Below are 24239 nucleotides of genomic sequence, written 5' to 3'. Positions count from 1 at the left end.
GTTAGGGTGTCAATTTTGGATCTTTCCTGCTTTCTCTTGTGGGCATTTAGTGCTATAAATTTCCCTCTACACACTGCTTTGAATGCATCCCAGAGATTCTGGTATGTTGTGTCTTGGTTCTCGTTGGTTTCAAAGAACATCTTTATTTCTGCCTTCATTTCGTTATGTACCCAGTAGTCATTCAGGAGCAGGTTGTTCAGTTTCCACGTAGTTGAGCGGTTTTGAGTGAGATTCTTAATCCTGAGTTCTAGCTTGATTGCACTGTGATCTGAGAGACAGTTTGTTACAATTTCTATTCTTTTACATTTATTGAGGAGAGCTTTACTTCCAAGTATATGGTCAATTTTGGAATAGGTGTGGTGTGGTGCTGAAAAAAATGTATATTCTGTTGATTTGGGGTGGAGAGTTCTGTAGATGTCTATTAGGTCCGCTTGGTGCAGAGCTGAGTTCAATTCCTGGGTATCCTTGTTGACTTTCTGTCTCGTTGATCTGTCTAATGTTGATAGTGGGGTGTTAAAGTCTCCCATTATTAATGTGTGGGAGTCTAAGTCTCTTTGTAGGTCACTCAGGACTTGCTTTATGAATCTGGGTGCTCCTGTATTGGGTGCATATATATTTAGGATAGTTAGCTCTTCTTGTTGAATTAATCCCTTTACCATTATGTAATGGCCTTCTTTGTCTCTTTTGATCTTTGTTGGTTTAAAGTCTGTTTTATCAGAGACTAGGATTGCAACCCCTGCCTTTTTTTGTTTTCCATTTGCTTGGTAGATCTTCCTCCATCCTTTTATTTTGAGCCTATGTGTGTCTCTGCACGTGAGATGGGTTTCCTGAATACAGCACACTGATGGGTCTTGAGTCTTTATCCAGTTTGCCAGTCTGTGTCTTTTAATTGGAGCATTTAGTCCATTTACATTTAAAGTTAATATTGTTATGTGTGAATTTGATCCTGTCATTATGATGTTAGCTGGATATTTTGCTCGTTAGTTGATGCAGTCTCTTCCTAGTCTCGATGTTCTTTACATTTCGGTATGATTTTGCAGTGGCTGGTACCGGTTGTGCCTTTCCATGTTTAGCGCTTCCTTCAGGAGCTCTTTTAGGGCAGGCCTGGTGGTGACAAAATCTCTCAGCATTTGCTTGTCTGTAAAGTATTTTATTTCTCCTTCACTTATGAAGCTTAGTTTGGCAGGATATGAAATTCTGGGTTGAAAATTCTTTTCTTTAAGAATGTTGAATATTGGCCCCCACTCTCTTCTGGCTTGTAGGGTTTCTGCCGAGAGATCCGCTGTTAGTCTGATGGGCTTCCCTTTGATGGTAACCCGACCTTTCTCTCTGGCTGCCCTTAACATTTTTTCCTTCATTTCAACTTTGGTGAATCTGACAATTATGTGTCTTGGAGTTGCTCTTCTCGAGGAGTATCTTTGTGGCGTTCTCTGTATTTCCTGAATCTGAATGTTGGCCTGCTTTGCTAGATTGGGGAAGTTCTCCTGGATAATATCCTGCAGAGTGTTTTCCAACTTGTTTCCATTCTCCCCGTCACTTTCAGGTACACCAATCAGACGTAGATTTGGTCTTTTCACATAGTCCCACATTTCTTGGAGGCTTTGCTCGTTTCTTTTTATTCTTTTTTCTCTAAACTTCCCTTCTCGCTTCATTTCATTCATTTCATCTTCCAGGGCTGATACCCTTTCTTCCATTTGATTGCATCGGCTCCTGAGGCTTCTGCATTCTTCACGTAGTTCTTGAGCCTTGGTTTTCAGCTCCATCAGCTCCTTTAAGCACTTCTCTGTATTGGTTATTCTAGTTATACATTCTTCTAAATTTTTTTCAAAGTTTTCAACTTCTTTGCCTTTGGTTTGAATATCCTCCCGTAGCTCGGAGTAATTTGATCGTCTGAAGCCTTCTTCTCTCAGCTCGTCAAAGTCATTCTCCGTCCAGCTTTGTTCCGTTGCTGGTGAGGAACTGCGTTCCTTTGGAGGAGGAGAGGTACTCTGGTTTTTAGAGTTTCCAGTTTTTCTGCTCTGTTTTTTCCCCATCTTTGTGGTTTTATCTACTTTTGGTCTTTGATGATGGTGATGTACAGATGGGCTTTTGGTGTGGATGTCCTTTCTGTTAGTTTTCCTTCTAACAGACAGAACCCTCAGCTGCAGGTCTGTTGGAGTACCTGGCCAGCCGTGTGAGGTGTCAGTCTGCCCCTGCTGGGGGGTGCCTCCCAGTTAGGCTGCTCGGGGGTCAGGGGTCAGGGACCCACTTGAGGAGGCAGTCTGCCCGTTCTCAGATCTCCAGCTGCGTGCTGGGAGAACCACTGCTCTCCTCACAGCTGTCAGACAGGGACATTTAAGTCTGCAGAGGTTACTGCTGTCTTTTTGTTTGTCTGTGTCCTGCCCCCAGAGGTGGAGCCTACAGAGGCAGGCAGGCCTCCTTGAGCTGTGGTGGGCTCCACCCAGTTCAAGCTTCCAGGCTGCTTTGTTTACCTAAGCGAGCCTGGGCAATGGCGGGCGCCCCTCCCCCAGCCTCGCTGCTGACTTGCTGTTTGATCTCAGACTGCTGTGCTAGCAATCAGCGAGACTCCGTGGGCGTAGGACCCTCTGAGCCAGGTGCAGGCTATACTCTCCTGGGGTACCGTTTCCTAAGCCCGTCGGAAAAGCACAGTATTCGGGTGGGAGTGGCCCGATTTTCCAGGTGCCGTCTGTCACCCCTGGAAGGGGAACTCCCTGACCCCTTGCACTTCCCGAGTGAGGCAATGCCTCGCCCCTGCTTCGGCTGGCGCACGGTGCGCTCACCCACTGACCTGCGCCCACTGTCTGGCACTCCCTAGTGAGATGAACCCGGTACCTCAGATGGAAATGCAGAAATCACCCGTCTTCTGCGTCGCTCGCGCTGGGAGCTGTAGACCGGAGCTGTTCCTATTCGGCCATCTTGGCTCCTCCCCGATTAATATTGTTTTTATGCCTGCTAATACAACATGAATTCTACTGCCCATGGACAAAGGAGTAACTTTGACTTTCAAGTTATATTATTTAAAAAATAGGCTGGGCGCAGTGGCTCACGCCTGTAATACCAGCACTTTGGGAGGCCAAGATGGGCGGATCACCTGAGGTCAGGAGCTCGAGACCAGCATGGCAAACATGATAAAACCCCATCTCTAATAAAAATACAAACATTAGCTGAACGTGGTGGCATGTGTCTGTAATCCCAGCTACTCAGGAGGCTGAGGCAGGAGAATTGCTTGAATCCAGGAGGCAGAGGATGCAGTGAGCCAAGATTGCACCACTGCACTCCAGCCTGGGTGACAGAGTGAGACTCTGCCTTGAAAAAAAAGAAAAAGAAAAAGAAATATGGGCCAGGCATGGTAGCTCACGTCTGTAATCCCAGCACTTTGGGAGGCCCAGGCGGGTGGATCACTTAAGGTCAGGAGTTTGAGATCAGCCTGGCCAACATGGTGAAACCCTGTCTCTACTGAAAATACAAAAATTAGCCGGGCGTGGTGACGGGCACCTGTAATCCCAGCTATTTGGTAGGCTGAGGCAGGAGAATTGCTTGATCCTGGGAGGTGGAGGTTGCAGCAGTGAGCCAAGATCATACTGTACTCCAGGCTGGGCGACAGAGTGAGACTCAGTCTCAAAAAAAAAAAAAGAAATATATTTTGCTAGGCTATAGCTGCCATGGATAGTGATTTCCTTGATGGATCTGAGTAAACTATATTGAAAACCTCCTGGTAAGGATTTGCCATCCTAGAAGCCATTAAAAACATTCCTGGGAGGAAATCAACATATTAGCAATAAAAGGAGTTTGAAAGAAGTTGATTTCCAAACATCATGAGTGAGTTTGAGAGGTTCAAAACTTCAGTGGAGCAAGTCACTGCAAATGTAATAGAAATAACAAAAGAATTAGCATTAGAAATGGAGTCTGAAGATGTAATTGAATTGCTGCAATCTCATGATAAAACTTTAATGGATGAGTTGTTTCTTATGGCTAAACAAAGAAAGTGGTTTATTCCCAGATTGGAAGGAAAAAGAATAAGAAATTGCTCAGGGATAGAAGGAGGAGACAAATCATTGCCATTGATTATCTTATAACTTCATCATCAGGTTTAGAATGTATTTTTAGATATTGCTAACACCTATATTTAAACAATTATTTTAGAACATTCCGATGCCAAAAAAGTATATTATAATTTTTTACTATATGAATCTACCTTTTGGCCATCTTTTATTAGTTTGGATAACATTTGTCTAGTTATTCCAAAATTCAAGTTATTTGTGAAAATCTATGAAACCTATGTAGCATAACCAGCATTTAGGAGGTACACACTTTTTCTCGGCTTTGGTTGATACCATTTCAAAGATTTCTTATATTTACATTAGAACCTTATAAATTGTTCTCCCAGTTCTCTTTATGCAAATTTATAACTGTGATTAATAGAGCAGAAACCTGTTTGTCCTCATTTACATATTAAGCTTCTTTTGGTATACTTGAACATCTCGTAATGTTGATCCTCTTAATTTTGCTGCCTTGATTACCTTACCATTTTGAGATTTTGAAATAAAAACAAAATAAAATATGTTTGGTTTCTAGATAGGCTTAAATATCTGTCTTCTAAAGAGAAAGATTGATTTTAACATTTGAGCCAACTAAAGTAACATGAGTTTATAAAATTTATGAAATACTAAATATAGCCAACAGGCTGGCTGAACAGACCTGCAGAGTGGACTGTTTGTTCTAGTTACTGTTGCTGTCCCCCAGGACCTTGCCTTCCTGCCCAGGACCTCCTTCCCCTCTGCTTACACACCCAGTGCACTCCTTCCTGCTCCTCAGCGTGGTTGCTCCCCAGTGCCTCTTCCTCTAGTCTGCTCTCTCTCCTACTTACAAAACCAAACTGAGGGTGATTTCATATTTTTGTTTGTTTGTTTTTGACAGGAAGCAAGTCCCTATCCTAATGGAGTAAGTCTCAATATCTGATAGTTGAATTTCATGTCTGTATCAGTGTCCTGCTGTTCATCTCCCCAGGTGCTGCCCACCGGGCTCTGCCAAGCTGGTGATTTCTGATCTTTCTCGTTTTAACAGGATCTCGGAGAACTCTATCAAAAGCAAATTTATAAGGTAAGAATGAAACACTGGATGTGTCACTTGTGTTAGGCTTAGACATTAGAGTTTCTTCTGAAAAGATCAAAAAAAGAAGAAGAAGAAGAAAGAAAGAAAACATCAACATTTCGTTTCCATATCTTATGTCTGAAAACAAGGGGATAACCTTTTGCAGCATTTTTCTATTTCATCAATATACAATTCACATGTTCTATTTGAAATACCTTGATATTAAAAACATGAAAGTCAAATGCTCTTAGAGAGAGAGGCATGTTTTTTTTCATTTCTTTCACATCAAATGTTTTTCAATATCATTTCAAACCAATTGTCATATAAACCATATTTTTTAATATACTTGTCAGGGCCAATAGTGGATATTGAAAAAAACATAAAAAGGTAGGATTTTTCAGAAAGAAAGAAAGAAGTTTGTGCAGCTCTTATAAATGTCTCATTTGGTCTACTGCTTAACAAAACAGCCTTTATTTTTAACCATGCTGGAAGCACATATTAATGTTTCAGTAGAAGAAATTTAAAATTCCCCAATTGATTAACTTATTAGGTTGCCTCATTCTCTTTCTTCCTTCCTTTCCCTCCCTTCCTTTCTTTCTCCTTCCTTTCTTCCCCGCTTCCTTCCTTTCTAACTTCTTGGGGTAGAAAATATATAGAGTCTAGAGTCTAGAGGAACATAAACCTAGATTTTAATCTTGGTTTGGACTCTCAGCATGGTATTTACTGTTTTTCCTTGAGTGGATTAATTAACCCTTCTAAAGTTATGTTTCCTCAGATATAAAATGGAAATTCTGATATACAACTCACAGAGATTTGGGGTGGAATGAGCCAATATATATAAAATGCCCAGGTGAGCCTTTAATAAATACTAACACTATTTCTTCTCCCTTCATTTATATCATGATCTAATTTGGAGATAATTATTAAGCATTAGTTATCTAGATATATAGATGACAATATATTTTTAAGCCTGAATTTCAGGTCCAATATCAAGACAGAAAAAAAACCTGAGCATGTTTTTTAGAGATTTTAAGATATGGGATGAATGTCATAATGGCTGTGGCATTCCTAGTCAGCTAACACTCTGCAACATTATTCATTGTTCTATAAAAACTATTTACCCAGCCACTGGTGTTGGTAAATTGTAAGCAAACAATAGGTAATAGAATCCAACTTCCATCAGTGTGACTAGTGTTTCAGAGAAGTCTTATCATTCATTGGTGGGAAAATACTAGCTCGGGAAAGATACGGTCTCTGAAATAAAATTTATGGATTATTTTATTCATAGGCACTTCTGTAAGGATGAGTTTCTTCAACGGTATTTCTCTGAGCATCTTTAACATTACCTTTATGACGCATGGTAGTGGAACTTGATTCAGTTTTAAGAGTGAGAAAACAAACATTGCAGAGGAATGTTGATGGCAAGACAGGGCTACACTGCGGCTTTCTGAAGGTTGTAGAAAGAGGATGTTTGTATTTGGCTCAGTGGAAATGCTTCCCTGTAGATAGAACTCTGAGAGAATGAGGAGTTAATGGACACATGCCATATTCATTAAAATGTGGAATGAAGCCAACTCCAACTTTTTTGAAACAACACGGAGAAAAGGAGTCTTTGTCTTTTGACTTATCTCCCTGAGTTGATCTACTTGATTCTTTCACATTGCCATTGTTTTAACTTTATTTGGCAATTTGACACTCAACCAAACTGTACCGTCATTAGAAATGAAAAGATAGGCGAATGGAAGATCCCTCCATATCTCTAACAGGTGGATCTCACCTGCCTATGCTGACCTAGAGAGGCATATGTGATACAAATGAGGGAATAAATCATTGCTATTCCAGCAATGGATTTATCAGTAGTTCATTTTAAAAGTTATCTTTGTTGACTGTGATGGTCGCTGTTATCTGTCAACTTAGCTACGGGGTCCAGTTATTCAAACAAACATTCTTCCAGGTGTTGCTGCATAGGCATTTTGTAAATGTAATTGCAGTTTAAGTAAAAGAGTGTATTCTAGATAATCTGGTTGGGCCTGATTCAATCAGTTGAAAGGCCTTAAGAATAGAGCTGATATTTCCTTGAAGAAGAAATACCTCCTGTGGACATCAGCTTCAGTTTGTGTCTGGCAGTTCCAGCCTTTCCTTCCTGACAGTGTGCCCCAGCTTCGGACTTGCCTTGCCAGGCCCCGCTGTTGCATAAGCCAATTCCTTGCAATAAATCTCTAAATATATCTTCTATTTGTTCTGTTTCTCTGGTTAAACCTGAACTGATATCCCAGCTAATAGTACTCTGAGACCCTATTTTCTCCCATTCCTGAGCCTTCCTGATCTTTCCTCCAAATATAACCTCTTCAAACAGGGGAGGCAGAATTACCTAATGCAAAATACACATATCAAAATGTTTGGAAGTCATTATGAATTCTAAATTTATTCAGTCTTTTATCCATGATGGACATGCTAGTAAGATTTTTTCAGTATTTGTAAGTCTTATACAAGATGATTTTATTGTCATTACAAAAAAAATTTCACTGTATATTTTAAGGCAAATGCTATTTAAAAGTACAGTAAACAACTTAGGGGCTGGGGCACAGACCCCCTGTGCAGTAAAAATTGACCTATATCTTTGACTCCCCAAAAACTTAACTACCAATAGCCTACTGTTGACTGGAAACCTTACAGATAACATAAACAGCCAATTAACACACATTTTATATGTTATATATATTATCTACTGTATCCTTACAATAAAGTAAGCTAGAGAAAAGAAAATGTTATTAAGAAAATTAAAAGGAAGAGAACATACATTTACTAATCATGAAGCATAAGTGGGTCATTATAAAAGTCTTCATCCTTGTATCTTCATGTTGAGTAGGCTGAGGAGGAGGAGGAAGAGGAGGGGTTGGTCTTGCTGTCTCAGAAGTGGTAGAGACAGAAGAAATCCACATGTAAGCAGAACTTCACAGTTTAAACTCATGTTGTTGAAGGGTCAACTGTATTATTTTTACCCTCATTGTATTCTCATAGCACCTAGCTAAATATTTTATACTCAATAAATGTTTGCAGAATGAATAACTGAGCAATATCTTAGTAATACTTTAGGTATTTCCAAGAGAAGTTTATAGTAAAACTCTGATGCTTTTTTTCAGTATCTTGTTTAGGGGAGGTATTTTCAAAAATAATTTACGATTAGGTTTATCAGGTGATGAATTAGATTTCTCTTCATTTTACGACGTAATTAAAGTGGATAATTTTAAGGAAAATATATGAACTGGAAAAAATTATGATTTAATGAAAAGACTATCAGATTAACTTCATTCCAGTTTTGTTTCTGTGAAAGTATGTACAGATGGAAGCAAAAACTAGAGAGTAATATTCATAAAGATAAATAATAAAATTGTCAGTACTTTAAAAAAATTTTCTCCTTAAATTTTGTTATATTATTTTATCCTTTACAAAGTTTAAAGTACATGTTGTTTTACCTATCCAATCTTTTTAGAAGACTTTTTATGATTATCACTTTTTTTATTCAGAATGGCAGAATAAGTAGTATGGAATTTTGAAAAATAGTCCAAAAGTAGTTTTTTAATTTTTTGAATTGGATAATAGCCGTTTCTTCATTTTTAAAATCTTTTATAATATAATAAAGTAAAATGCAAATTTTAAAAACTTGGCTTTATGGTCTTTTAATATATTGAAGTTTAGTTTAAATGCAACTCTATAAACTCATACTTCTCATAAATTAGGACAAATTCATTCATTAAGATGTGATCATCTTCAAAGAAAATTCAGCTTTGGTGTAATTTCTAAGTTGCTCTCATTTTAATATATAATCTTTGTTTAAAAAAGATTAACAGCAGTGTGGTATCCTGTCTGAAAACTTAAGAAAACATATGGCCAGATAACTACAAGAAGAAATAAATATAAAACCCATAATTCTCATGCAGGCTTTGCATTTTCACTTTGTTTTATAATTATTCTAAACTAGAATAAGTATTTATTTGAACATAGCTTTTCAGAATCAAAAGGTTAGAGTCTACCTTAACCAGAAAGACATGAGAAGGCAGATTTTCAAGCTCTACAGAGTGACTGGATAACCTCACAGAGTTTCCATTTCATCCTTATATTTGTTATTTTAAAGACTAAGCTACATACAAAATCAAAGTCTCACCTCAAAGCTCAAGTCTGCCACTTGAAAGGCACTAGTAGTACCCTTTTAGTACAACTCAAGCTACCCTTAATAAATTTTACCTTAAGATTAATTTATTAATCAGAAATACTGGAACTGACCAAAGGTCACTTGGTAAATAGCATTTCTAATCATGCACACAAAAAAGAAAATGACAAGAGGGAAAACGTTCTTTCATAGTGGTTGAAGAGATGAGGGTGGGTACAATTCCTGCTGGGATTAGTTCTATACTAACTTTGGTGGCCAAGCATTGACTTCTCCACGTTCACACATTCTTCAGTGTGTCAGAAAGGTTTTTAGTAGGATGGATGTACATTTGAATCTCAGTTTTTCCACTTCCAGCAATGATGGCTGATATGGTTTGGCTGTGTCTGCACCCAAATCTCATCTTGAACTGTAGCTCCCACAATTCCCACATGTTGTGGGAGGGACCTGGTGGGAGGTAATTGAATCATGGGGGCAGGTCTTTCCTGTGCTACTCTCATGATAGTGAACAAGTCTCACAAGATCTGATGGTTTTATAAAGGGGAGTTTCTCTGAGCAAGCTCTCTTGTCTGCCGCCATGTGAGACATGTCTTTCACCTTCCGCCATGATTGTGAGGCCTCCTCAGCCATGTGGAACTGTGAGTCCATTAAAACTCTTTCTTTTGTAAATTGCCCAGTATTTATCAGGTATGTCTTTATCAGCAGCGTGAAAATGAACTAATATGGTGGCCTTCAGTAAGTTTATTCCTCTGAGTCCTATTTTGCAAAACAGAGATAATAAAATCTACTTTGCATAACTTTGAGAGTTAAATAAGATAAATGTCTAGAATGGCACTGTTCAAGACATTTAATGAAAACTTCTGCCCTTGTCTTTAGCTCCCTTCTTGAAACAGGTGTTCCTGTTCTTTACCAAAGCAAATTCTACACTCTTCTTTCTCTCCTGGGACCTTAATAGGTCCTTTTCTGGACCTATTTCCTTTTCCTTTTCTGTCTTACATCTTTAATCTGAACCTCTCCAATGTCTCCTTCTCGGTTTATAAATTTACTTACAACTCCCTCATCCCTAAAAATATCAAACATTTTTAAACCCCTACTCTTGCTTTGTCATCTGATTAAGCAGCTTTTCTACATGTAGCCATCCTCTTACCATCAACCTTTTGAAAACTTTCCTCTGCTCTTTCTTTTCCCCATGCAGTATGTTTAAGAAAATTTCAAGGAAGAAAAAATTTAATTCATTAATTTTTTGATGTCAATTAAAGGATTTTACACTATGCCATCAACCATCACAGATCACATAAAAACCTGTATTCCTAGTGCCATCACTTTGCATGTTAAAGCTAAGTGACCACCAATTCTCCAGTTTTTTCTTAATAAACAAGGTAAGCCTTAGAACTGTTGGCCAGTTTTTCAAGTCAGAAACTTGAGTCACCCTTGAATTTTCTTCCTCCTGTATATATAAGTAATCACAACTCCTGTTGATTCCAGCATCTAAACTTAAAAACAATAACAACAACAACAACAACAACAACAAACTTTCTCTCGAGTCCCAGTGGGCCTCCCAGACATGCAGTCCATGTGCACTCTGGTGCCGATAGAGTCTTCGCACCACCTCTGCTTCCTCCACTCCAGTCTCCATGGAACAGCCAGAACTTCCCTACTTGAAATCATTCTGTTTGCCATTCAAATGAAATCCTCAACATTATGCAGAGACTCTGAATTAATTTCCAGTTTCCATTTTTCTGCCTCTCCCATCTTCAAGTTCCCTACTCCAGCCATTCTGACCCCTCTCACTTCCTTCAAATTAGTGTCTCTTGATCTCCATCTCCGAATCATTGAATATGCTGACATCACTAACCCAGAATCCTTCTCTCATTTTTTTCTTAGTTAACTCATATGAATCTTTCCCATATCAGCTTATATGTCACACTTCCTGATACACGGGCAAAACTAAAAATTATTTGTTGACTTATTCTCCTACTCATTATTCCAGTTGAGGTTCTCATCAACTCCTATCCATATTGTTGAAAAAGTTGCTTACTCTTCTCCCTGCAATCCCTCTGTCCCCTTCAATTACAGTGCCCATCATGCAGATGCTAGTTGTCTGGGTATGAAACATTACTCAATATAATTTTCTAATTTTACCCTTTAGTTATTACTATCCTCCTTGCTTGTCTCATTTAATTATATCACCCAATTTTAATACAATGAGTGAGTATAATAATTAAGTAAATAATCTTCTGATTAATACACTGATTAGTCACAATAAATTTTATTTACTGAAAAATCTTTTATTGGAATTGAGTGATTTATCTATGTCGTCTTAAGAGTTAAATGCTGCACCCTCTTATAATGCACAGCATAACTTGAAATTCATTTGCTTGATAACTGCACCAAAGTTTAGAATTTCTTGCTAAAAATAGATTATATGTTACAATGCCAGAGTCATGTTTTCTTGTCTTTTCAAAGCCACTAAATCACAGTTTAGTATCATCAAGTATACTGAATTATACACAGCTTATTTTATAGGCAAAAATTGTAAGCATAATTCAATTTCAATAGATACAAAATCTAATAGTAAACTATCCAAAAGTATATATAATTTATATTGCTTCTTTCAACAAAAGAAGCAGTAAAAAGTATCATTCATGAGAACTAGACAACACTGAAAAATTAAAAGAAGAAAAGCACTGGAAACCAACAAAACAGGGCTAAATATAGCCAGAAAAATAGGGGAGATAACTTTATATCTCTACAATTAACTAAATCTCTATATATGTAGGGAATCAATACTTCAGCAAAAAAATTCTTAATTAGAAAGTGTATTATGATTTGTAAAATAAATGTATTACCACAATGTATATAAGATACACAAATAAACATTTTAATGGCAGCATAATAGTTCTTGTCCAAATACAGAGAAACATTTTGTTTATCTAAAAGTATTAGTATTGTTGACTAAGACTACTCAAGTAGGATCTAATGGAACTCCCTCAGTGCTTGATTTATCTAATTCAAGATTTGTTTTGTTTTGTTTGTTTGTTTTGCGTCAGTCTTGCTCTATCGCCCAGGTTGGAGTACAGTAGCATGATACCAGCTCACTGCAACCTCTGCCTCCCGAATTCAAGTGATTTTCCTGTGTCAGCCTCTCAAGTAGCTGGGATTACAGGTGCATGCCACCACACCCAGCTAATTTTTTTGTATTTTTAGTAGACATGGGTTTTCACCATGTTGGCCAGGCTGGTCTTGAACTCCTGACTTCAAGTGATCCACCTGCCTTGGCCTCCCAAAGTGCTGGGATTACAGGCCTGAACCACCACACCTGGCCAAATTCAAGTTCTTATGGTACTTATTTGAGAAGTAGATTTCATTGTTCACTAATTTAGCCCTTCATAAGTTAAGGTAATATTACATTTACAAATCTGGGGATATAAATATAAATCATGTAGACATGCATTTGGATGACCATTAATGATTTTTCTCTGTTTGGGTAGAACTAATTTGGTGATTCCCAAATTGGTATGCCTCGTTCTAAGCAGGCTTTTCTACATAAAATAAAATAACTTTTTATTTTTCCATTTCTATGTCTTTTGTAAAGCTGAGGACAACTGAAGTAATAGTTACATTGCGAGAATAGACATGACCATAAATACTGGCAAAATCATTATTTTTAATTTGCTTCCATTTTTAAGTTTTGTAGTAATAAAAGAGAGCAGATTACAAGGCATGTATTACTATCCTTGTAAAAATTGTAAGAAACTAATAATGGGTAATTTTACATTTGCTAGCCAATGGTATGGTACAAACAAATATTTCTCAGAATAAAAATGAGGTCCATATGAATATCAACTCTTTATCATAAGTATCATTAGAAACTACAGAGCCCCAAATCAACTCTTGAGGGTACAGCTCTTAAAATAAAAAATAACATTTTAAGAGCATAGCTATTACAAACTCATTTGATATTCATTTTAATTGCAATGACTATAATGAATGTACTTTGTATTTGAACAGATGTCACAAGTACTACTACAGAAGTTCTAATATAATTTCAGTCTTAGTTAAGAATAAGTAAATGGATATTTAAAATTGAATGTTACCATGAAGGAGGAAAAAAAAAACCAATTACAGTAAACATTGCTTCTTTAAAAAAACAAATTAAAGATTTTTATTAAATTGTGTTCTTTCTTGTTTTGACATATACAAAATATAATAATACAAGGAACTTGCTGTCTCAACCACTCCTTTTCCTTGCATCAGCTATTCTGTAGATTAGCAGGCCTGGAAAATGAAAATTGGGAGTGTAAAACATGACTCAGAAGGGTAAGCTGAAATTCACTTTACAATATTTAGAGACTGGTATATCAGAAGGATTTAAAAATTTTATTATGCCAATTTATTTTAGCTGAAGGAGGTAACTATGTATGCCATTTTATTTGAATGGGTCAGACAAGCCCAAATATTCCCTTTAATCTTCTCCCACATGAAAGACTAACACCTTAAATTCCAACATGAGAAACCTTCACGCCATAAATTAAAGACAATGTTTCTCAGTGTGTGGTTCACAGAATTACCCATGGATGTTTGTTAAAAGCAAATATTCTGGGGCCCCAACCAAGCTCTATCAAAGCCTGGGAGTAAGGCCATTCAATCCACATTTTGACAAGCAACCTAAAAATTTTGATGCACACTCCTGCTTAAAACAACTGCCCCAAGGTTGGGTGAGGTAACACTTAAAGCTATATATTATTCATTTCATTTGAATCAGCAAACATTTTTTAAGTACAAATCCTATGTGAACCAAAGATTTGATGTACATATAGAATGTCCAAACAGGCAAGAAGGTTATGAGAAACTGATTTTTAGCGTACGATTTATTATGTACAATAATAATCTACAAATGACAGGAAACCCAGTGTCTGCATGTCTAGAAATACAAAGAAAATGGTATTTTTACTGTTCAGATTAAGTTTACTCTTGATTTCAATTTAGCAGTTTTTCTCATGAAAGGGGTAACTGGAGGTTAAAGAAAAATGTCTTCATCTCATTATTAGAAAATACAAATAACATAGTGCTTAATAACAAGTTTATCCCATTTTTCCTGATGTTTTGTACGTCTTATGTTTTGTAAAGGGGAGTGGTTACGTGTGTGAGGCTTCATGGTGGCTGAGAGGAAGAGACAAGGAATGTCAATGAGGGGGAAAGAAAGATGCTGAACTGCAAGACCAGGAGCACTAAACGTAAACTATTTTCCCACCTCTAGTCTAATTCTCCTGGTACCTCAACTGTAAGTTGAACATATTTGGGAGCCATACTGTATTTTTTAATTACCAGAGCAAAATTCAAAAACTGAAAGCTGACTTTGGAGTTTAATACAAGAAAGAAAGAAAATAAAGAACATAAAGCTGAGAGTACCAAGGTTCTTTTGCTGGTCAGGAATTTGTCCCCACCTCTACCCCCACCACAGGACTGAAGACTAATTAACTGGAATCTGTGAAAAGGGCTTCAATAAGGAGCATCCGCTCATGAAACAGTGAAGACAAGCTGATGAGGTTCATTAATGGCTCTTATTGCCCTTGGTTTCCTACATACAGTCTTTGACTTTTCCTAGCACTGGAAACAGGATCCAGTTAAAACACACACACACACACCCCTATGATAAGTGAAAGTGAACAGAAGAAAGAGTTGTGCTGGTTCTCAGCATGGTCTCTAGATCAGCAATATCAGCATCACTTGGGACCTCACTGTATGCATCTGCTCAGGCTTCCATAACAAAATACCATTGATTGAGTGGCTTTAATGACAGAAATTTATTTTCTCACAGTTCTGGAGGCTGGGAAGTGAAAGATCAAGGTTTTGGCTGATTCTGTTTCTGGTGAGGGCTCTCTTCCTGGCTTAAAGGTGCCTGCCTTTTTGCTATGCCCTCACATGACAGAGAGAAAGACTTCTTTCAACCCATTTCTTCTCCTGAGGCCACCAATCCTATTGGACTAGGACCCCACCATTATGACCTCATTTAATCTTAATTACTTACTAAAAGCCAAATCTCCAAATATAGTCACATTGGGGGTTAGGGCTTTAACATACGAATTTGGGGGGAACATAATTCAGTTCATAGCACTCATTATAAATGCAAATTCCCAAGCACCACCTGAGACCTACTGAATCAGAAACTCAGGAAATGGGGCCCAGCACACCAGGTTTTATTATCTCACCAGATATTGTAATGCCCACTAAAGTCTGAGAAGTACTGGCCCTCAGGATGAAGTCCCAACTCCACAGCACAGCATTTACTTTCCTTCCCAGTTTACTCCACCCTTTCTTTCCAACCTTATTTCTTAGAGGATACTCTGTCTATAATTCTAGCACAAGGCTTTGCACATAGAAAGCACTCACATTTTCACAATATTGTGTACTATTGTTATAGGAGTTATTAAGAAATTATTAAGAAATTATTTTAGACAGATAGAGGGGAAAAGGGGTCCTGGGAAAGTTTTTGTTTCTTTTAAAGCAGCTCCAAAAATGTTTGTTGTCTAGCAGGAAAGCCCCAGCTCTTAGAGCCAGGCCAGCAAACTTTGATGTGCAAATACTGGCCATTAGAAACTGGGTCCACCCAAACGTGGCGATTCCTGCCGTCTTCTTCCTTGCCTTCACATGTGCCTGGCAACATGGCCGCCCCCACATATCTCCATGTGGGTAGAGCATCATGGCGCCCTGCCTTTGCATATTAAAAGGCTAGGGTGGGCCAGTTTTTCCCCCGGGCTACCTGAATAACATGCCTGGTCAAACCAATTCCCTGAGCCCTATGCAAATCAGGTACCACCTCCTCCATCCTCCTCATATAAGCAGCCACTTTACCACCACACACGGGGTTTTCTCTCATTGGAATCCCCCCACCTATGTCTCTGCATGAGGGAGCTGTTTTTTTCTTCCTTCCTTCTTTCTTGCCTATTAAACTCTCCTCTCCTTAAAACCACTCCACGTATGTCCATGTCGTTTTATCCAATTCTGCGTGAGATTAAGAACCCTAGTGTTCCTTCAGTCATCGGAGCCGTATGACTGCTTATAACTCTTCTCTGTAAACTACTCCCTACAACATTGCTTTCAATTCATTGCTGTTTTGGGGCATCCAACAGCCCATTGGTCTCTGACATAGCACAAAGTTGCTTAACATGATTTTAAAAAATCAATATACTACTTGCTACTTATCATGTCCTTTAGTGTATCAAGTCTTATAAGTACTTAGTATATTACCTTATGAAATTCTCCCAATCACCCTGAAGTAGGCATTATAATTTCTGCTTGACAGAAAAAGACACTGGAAACTGAGGCTTAATATCAAAAGGTCTATTGTACAACATGGTGACTACAGTTAATAGCAATGTATTTATTATATCTCGAAAATTGCTAAGTATGGATTTTAAGTATTTGCTTCACAAAAAGTAATAAATGTATGAGGTAAAGCATATGTTAGTTTGATTTAGCCATTGCACTATATATAATCATAACACATTGTACACGATAGACATATACAATTTTGTCAATTAAGGTAAAATTTTAAAAAGAGGTCAACTAACTCACCCAAAGTCACATACTTGGGAAGTGGTGAGGCTGGAAATTATGAACTCATGTTTCTTTGACTTATTTCTACTGTGTTTTACTACAGACACAGAAATGCAGTTTTCTGACAACATCTCGAATTTACTGCCAAGACTCCCAGAGCATAGCGGACTTGTTGCAGTAAAGTTATTTCCAGTATATCTTTTGGAATCTCTGTTCTCTACACCCCGGACACAGTCTTGCACACATGTATGTGTGTTTGCATGTGCACACTCACACACACACTAGCACATTGCTAAAAGTTGGCCATCGTGAAAACAAAAAATCAGGCTAGACTTCTTGAGACAAACAGGTACTGTGAAGCAACTACTGGGAAGAAAGAGCTCTAAATTCTATCGCTATTCGATATCCTATTTGGCTGTAGACCATTTTTAGAATGCTTCATCTTTACAATAAAGACACCTAAAGCTCTCCAAGGGAATTGCTTGAATGTTCACAAGGAGCTCTGATTAACTTTGTCCCACAGCCACTACTGACAATTAAGCACTAGAAACATATATGTACATAAAATTTAAAAATCCCTAAGTTTAAAACAATGAACTATTTTTTCCTCAGAATCATTCTTTCTTAGCTTCATTCCCCAGAAAACAAGCCAAATGATTTTATTTTACTTATTTACAGCTTCCTTCCTACTGAAGACTGGACTGTAAGATAATGAACCACACCTGTTAGATTGTTTAGGCAATTTCAAGCACCAGCTGAGACAGTAATTAAAAGTAACATTCCCTTCTCAGCCTACCTGGGGTGTTCAACAACCTTGACATCTTGCAGAAATAGGAGATGTACTGCTCGCAGTACTCGGCACTGTCAGTGATGGCACTTATCTGGTCCATGGAGGCGCTGTAAACGAGCTGTATCACTGAGTGTTTTTCTGGGTTGTAGCTGACCACAGTCGTCTGCATCTGCAAGTCATGAGACACTATGGTCCACACTTTGTCCTCTGTGGGGAGAAAAACAACCAGGACCCTGGATCATTAGTATGCAAATGCTTCTCCAAATATCAGAAAATAATTGAGCCACACTTAAATGGTCTTTTTACTGAGCTGGTGTAGAACAGTGTTAAGGAGAGCAATCCTTAAAACCCCCTGCTCTTCGCTCATCCCTAAGTTCTGCTTATGAGGACAAAGTAGGAAAGTAATATTTTTATTGAAAACAAATGCAAGATACCTCCTGAAAGCAAGGCAAAAAAAGAAAAAAAAAAAAAAGCTTTTGTATCTGGTTGGTGCTCTAACATCTGCAGCATTGAATACCAGGCTCATTATGTCCCAACTTCTTCCTGACTTTGTCATCCATCATTCCTCTGGTGGAACTGGATTTTCTCTTTCCTAAATGAACTATGCCCTCTTTCAGGCCTCTGAGTCTTCCTACATGGTGTTTGCTCTAATCAGAATATGTATCCTCATCTTGTCAACAAATGTTCTTTTCACCCTGACCTTTTAGGCAAAATTAGACACTGCATTCTCTGCTATTGAAATGTTCTATACATGTGGAATAAAGCAAGTGACTAATTATCTTGGTGATTTTGACCCTGAAAATTTCAGTGCGAGAAAAAGAAGCAGATATAAAATAGATAAGGTTAAATAAAAGTTCCATATACTTTTAAATTTTAGTTAGAAGCATCACTAAGAACCTAAGATAATGTTATCTAATTTTAAATGTGGCATATGTCTTGCCTCTGTGTACTGAAAAAGCTCCTACACAAGGACTAACCTCGTGCACCAGACTGTCAGCACTAAATACTATTTCCTCTAAGATAAAACTAGGATCCCTGGAGAAATGATGGCTTCTACGGCTGGAAATGTGCAAGATGAAAGATGAGCCAGGAGCATATCCCAGTAGAAAAAAAGAAGCAATTAGAGACTGAGGGCAGTTCAAAAACACCCAGGGCCAAAGATGGGCCAATCTGAACATCAACAAGAATATTCTGTAATGGATTAAGGCATATCAAATATATTTAAATCCTTAATTTTATTAAAATTGTTAAAAATGTTTAATTTTGGAAGATGCTAGGTAACCAACTCATTATTTTGAATATTGGTGAATGAAGAGAAGAATCAAGCCTTTGGCCTTTCTTTGTTATAGGAACCTTAATGAAATCAAATATTGTCTTTATGGAAATATTTCAACTCATAAAAGAAGAATAAATGATAGGATTAGATTATCATCATTTCCTAACTCCTGACAAATTTAGTAGCATCTAAGCAATGATTATCAATGGCTGCTAATATAACCACAAGTGAAACCAGACATGATGCACCTTTGGATGAAAATACACAATCAATGTTACATGTAATGTAGTATTGATAAAAATCAAGCATGAATTTGACCAAGTTTACAGACCTAACTGTGGATTTCCAGAATTTATAAGGGAGAGAGGAATATATTAAATAGCACACAGGGAAATACTCCATGAAATCCATGCCGTGGGAAACTCTATAGACCAATATAGTTTTACCAGCTGATAAACTGCAAAGGAAGGGAGTAGAGAGGAAAGAAGTGGTGAGAGAGAGAGAGAGAGAGAGCGCGCGCAAGAGAGAGCGTGCTGTAGATTAAAAGAGACTTATTGAACTTCCTTCTCATTTGGTCTTATTTTGGTAAATGGCAATTCCATTCTTTCAGGTGCTCAGGACAAAACCCAGGAGTCACCATTAATGCCTCTCTTTCTTCTGCATTCATCATCAAGCCTGCCCATGAATCCTGTCTGCTCTACCTTCAGTGTATTTCCAAAATTTGGACACACTTCCTGCCAACCCACCACCGCTACTAGGGTCAAAGCCATCCTGATTCCTAACCAAGTCTGCTGCTTTCCACTCTTGCCTCCTCACATCTACACTCAACACAGGAGTCAGGGTGAGGTTTTTCAAATACAAGTGAGATTCTGATACTCTGCTCAAAGCCTTCAATGGCAACGGGTCTTGTTCCAGTAAAAGTTAAGTCCTTAAAACAGCTGAAGTCCCTCTGTGACCTGGTTCCTCCTGCCTCTATACCCTCACACACCAATCCTCCCTCCTTGTTCCTTTGGCACCAGCCACATGAACTTTCCATTCCTCAAACACATCAGCATTGTCCCTCCTTAGTGCTTCTGCACCTGCTGTTTCCTTTGTCTTTCCTCGGCACCCTCAGGACCCACTCCTTCTTCTCTTCCAGTGCCAGCCTTTCCTTTCCTATTCTACAGCTGCTCTCTGCCTCCCCCTCCTGCTTTAATTTTCTCCCTAACGTTGATCTCCCCTTTACTTGCACACATTTTATTTTTTTAAAGTCTGTCCCCCCACATTAAAAGTTAAGAAAGCAGAGATTGCACAATAATTGGCACATAGTAGGGCTTCAAAAATATTAGTTGAGTAGAAAAAGGAATTAACCAAAGTTAAGGACCACATGTTCTCACTCATGAGTGGGAGTTGAACAATGAGAACACATGGACACAGAAAGGAGAACATCACACACCAGGGCCTGTTGGGGGGTTGGGGGAAAAGGGGAGGGAGAGCATTAGGACAAATACCTAATGCATGCAGGGCTTTGAACCTAGATGACAGGTTGATAGGTGCAGCAAACCACCATGGCACATGTATACCTATGTAACAAACCTGCACATTCTGCACATGTATCTGAGAACTTAAAGGAAAATAAAAAAATAAAAACAAAAAAAGTGAAAGTTAAATAGATCCAAGCTACTCAATCTAGGAACAGTTTAAAGTCATTTTGGTCCCAGTTCTGGCTTGGCCAGGACTATCCTGTGAGACTCTAGACAAGTGACTTCATCTTCTAGGCTCTAAATCCCTTTCATCTATAGCAACATCCCTCTCTGCTAGAGCACTTTCCAGTTTGCTCTTCTTGAATCAATTAGAAAAGTTCAGTTACAGTGTCCCCCATAGTAATATATTTTCTGTAGAATAAATAGATTCCAGTTTTACCTTTAGCCTCTTTGTAACTGCCTTCCTTTAGTTCCTCTGATAAGCAAAGAAGCCACATCATATTTTAGTAATTCTGTCACTTTCTGACATGATTCTGACAATAAACTGTTTGTCATTTGTGTCCAGACCTGCAGATTTACCTTCACTAATTAAAGATACATTAATTAAATTAGGTTGGTTTTCATCTTTTCTGTTACAATCAGCCTCTGGCATAAAACTTTCAAGTGTCTGACACTGCTTCCATTTTTTATTTTTTTTGTCACAAATCTCTATCAAGAGCCTTGTCCTGCAGCAGTACTCCAAATCTTTCTTTGACTCATGATGGAATAGCCTTCTAACCTGACATCTTCTTTAAAGGGTCATAAACATCTTTTCAATATAATGGTCATAAAGGGAAGCATTAATTTAAGCAAATAAAACCAAATGGTCACCCATTTACAGTCTCTATCTTACACACTTCAATAACTTTAAAAATATTACCTATTTGCTGAGATTGAAGAGTCTCTACTGATTTGTTCCTAGTGACTTCTCAGCCCTAAACTCTACTTCTGCCCCTCTCATCACAAACATTTCTCTATCAAACCCCTATGCATTATCTGTTATATGTTTGTTTTGTAACACACCCATCCATTAAACAAATATTATTCAGTGCTTACAATATGACAGATACAGATCTGGGGAATGTATCTAGGGAAACCACAGTGCAATAAGCACTTGTACATTTTTGGAGCTTGGGCTGGGTGTGGTGGCTCATGCCTGTAATCCCAGCACTTTGGGAAGCCGAGGTAGGAGGATCACTTGAGCCCAGGAATTCAAGATCAGCCTGGGCAACACAGCAAGACCCTGTCTCAAAGTTATTTTTAAAAATTCAATAAAATTAAAAAAAAGGTTTGGAGCTGATATTCTTCCATTCTAGTGGGGGAAAAACAGATCGTAAGCAAAACAATTAAAATTAAACATATATATATATATATATATATATATATAGATATATATAGTTTGCCAGTGACAATGGCTGGGAGAAAAGCTACATCAAGGAAGGGAAGTATAGATCCTGTGAATGGGGATTGCCTTTTCAAATACAGCAAAAGCTGCAAAAGGCTTCACTGAGAAAATGACATTTGAATGTGTAAGGTAATTATCCAGCAAGCCATGTGAATGCCTGGGGAAAATATGGGACCTATAATTCAGGATGAGATTTGGGTGGGGACATAGCCAAGGCATATCATTCTGCTCCTGGCCCCTCCCAAATTTTATGACCTCACAATTCAAAACACAATCATGCCTTTCCAACAGTCTTCAAAGTCTTAGCTTATTCCAGCATAAACCCAAAGGTTCAAGTCCAAAGTCTTGTGTGGGGGCTCCAACCCCACATATCTCGTCTGCACTGCCCTAGCAGAGGATCTCTATGACAGCTCGACCCCTGTAGCAAAGCAAACTTCTGTTTAGACATCCAGGCATTTCCATACATCCTCTGAAATCTAGGTGGAGGTTCTCCAACCTCAGTTTTTGACTTCTGTGTACCCACAGACCCAACATCATGTGTAAGTCACCATGGATTGGGGCTTGCATCCTCTGAAGCAATGACTTGAGCTGTACCTTGACCCCTTTTAGCCAAGGCTGGCACTGAAGCAGCTGGGATGCTGGGCACCATGTCCCAAGGGCCTAACACACAAAAGATTTTTCCCTCCTAGGCCTCTGGGCCTGTGATGGGATGGGCTGCTGTGAAGGTCTCTGACATGCCCTGGAAACATTTTCCCCATTGTCTTGGTGACTAACATTCGGTTCCTTGTTGCTTATGCAAATTTCTGCAGCCTGCTTGAATTTCTCCCCAGAAAACAGAGTTTTCTTTTCTATCTCATTGTCAGGCTGCAAATTTTGCAAACTTTTATGCTCTGCTTCCTCTTGAATGAGGCAGGGACAAAATGCCACCAGTCTCTTTGCATAGCAAGAGTCACTTTTACTCCAGTTCCCAATAAGTTCCTCATCTTCGTATGAGACCACCTCAGACTAGACTTCATTGTCCATATCACTATCAGCATTTTGGTCAAAACCATTCAACAAGTCTCCAAACTTTCCCACATTTTCTTGTCTTATTCTGAGCCCTCCAAACTGTTCCAGTCTCTGCCTGTTACCCAGTTCCAAAGTTGCTTCCATATTTTTGGATATCTTTACAACAGCACCCCACTACCCAGTACAAATTTACTGTATTAGTCTGTTCTCACATTGCTATGAAGAAATACCTGAAACTGGGTAATTTACAAAGGAAAGAGTTTTAATTGACTCATAGTTTCACATGGCTGAGGAGGCATCAGGAAACTTACAATCATGGTGGAAGGCATCTCTTTACAGGGCAGCAAGAGAGAGAATGAGAGCAACGCAAAGGCAGAAAAGCCCCTTATAAAACCATCAGATCTCGTGAGAACTAACTTACTATCACAAGAACAGGATTAGAGAAACCACCCCCATTATCCAATTATCTCCACCTGGTCCGTCCTGCAACACTGGGTTGGGGATCATGGGAACTACAATTCAAGATGAGATTTGGGTGGGGACACAGCCGAACCACCATATCAGGTGGTATCTAATTGTGGTTTTGATTTGCATTTCCCTGATAATTAGTGACATTATGCATGTTTTCATATGTTTGTTGTCCATTTGTACCTCTTCTTTTGAGAATTCTCTACTCATGCTCTTTTCCCACTTTTTGATGGGATTGGTTTTTTGTTGCTGATTTGTTTCAGTTTCTTGTAGATTCTGGATATTAGTGCTTTGTCACCTACATAGTGCACAAAGATTTTCTCCCACTGTGGGTTGTCTGTTTACTCTGCTGATTATTTCTTTTGCTGTGCAGAAGCTTTTAGTTTAATTATGTCCCATTTATTTATCTTTGTTTTTGGTGCATTTACTTTTGGATGCTTTGTCATGAACTTTTTGCTTATGTCACTGTCTAGAAGAACTTTCCTGATGTTATTTTCTAGGATGTTTATGGTTTCAGGACTTAGATTTAAGTCTTTGATCAATCTTGAGTTGATTTTTTACGTAAGTTAAGCAATGAGGATCCAGTTTCATTCTTCTACATGTGACTTGCCAATTATCCCAGCATCATTTGTTGAATAGGGTATCCTTTCCCCACTTAATGTTTTTGTTTGCTTTGTTGAAGATCAGTTGGCTTTAAATATTTGGCCATATTTCTGGATTCTCTATTTTGTTCCATTGGACTACATGCCTATTTTTATACCAGTACCATCCTGTTTTGGTCTCTATAGCCTTGGAGAATAGTTTTAATTAGGGTAACGTGATGCCTCCAGATTTGTTCTTTTAGCTTTGTCTTCCTTTGGCTATGCAGGTTTGTTTTTGGTTTCATGTGAATTTTAGGATTGTTTTTTATAGTTCTGTGAAGAATATTGATGGTACTTTGATGGAAATTGCAATCTGTAGATTGATTTTGG

At 38.3% G+C, this 24239-nt stretch overlaps 1 protein-coding gene across 1 annotated transcript in view; it reads right to left on the bottom strand.

Annotated features, from left to right (window-relative positions):
• CNTNAP2 (contactin associated protein 2) overlaps positions 1 to 24239 on the bottom strand; it is a 2266356-nt gene that overhangs the window by 759632 nt on the left and 1482485 nt on the right. The window contains 1 exon segment of the mRNA NM_001133793.1: positions 17616 to 17816. Coding sequence (NP_001127265.1) covers positions 17616 to 17816 — 201 coding nt within the window.

This window comes from Pongo abelii, chromosome 6, assembly GCF_028885655.2.
Source record: "Pongo abelii isolate AG06213 chromosome 6, NHGRI_mPonAbe1-v2.0_pri, whole genome shotgun sequence".
NCBI lineage: Eukaryota > Metazoa > Chordata > Mammalia > Primates > Hominidae > Pongo > Pongo abelii.
The sequence above is the reverse complement of the archived record's forward strand: the minus strand, read 5'-3'. Positions and strand labels throughout refer to the sequence as shown.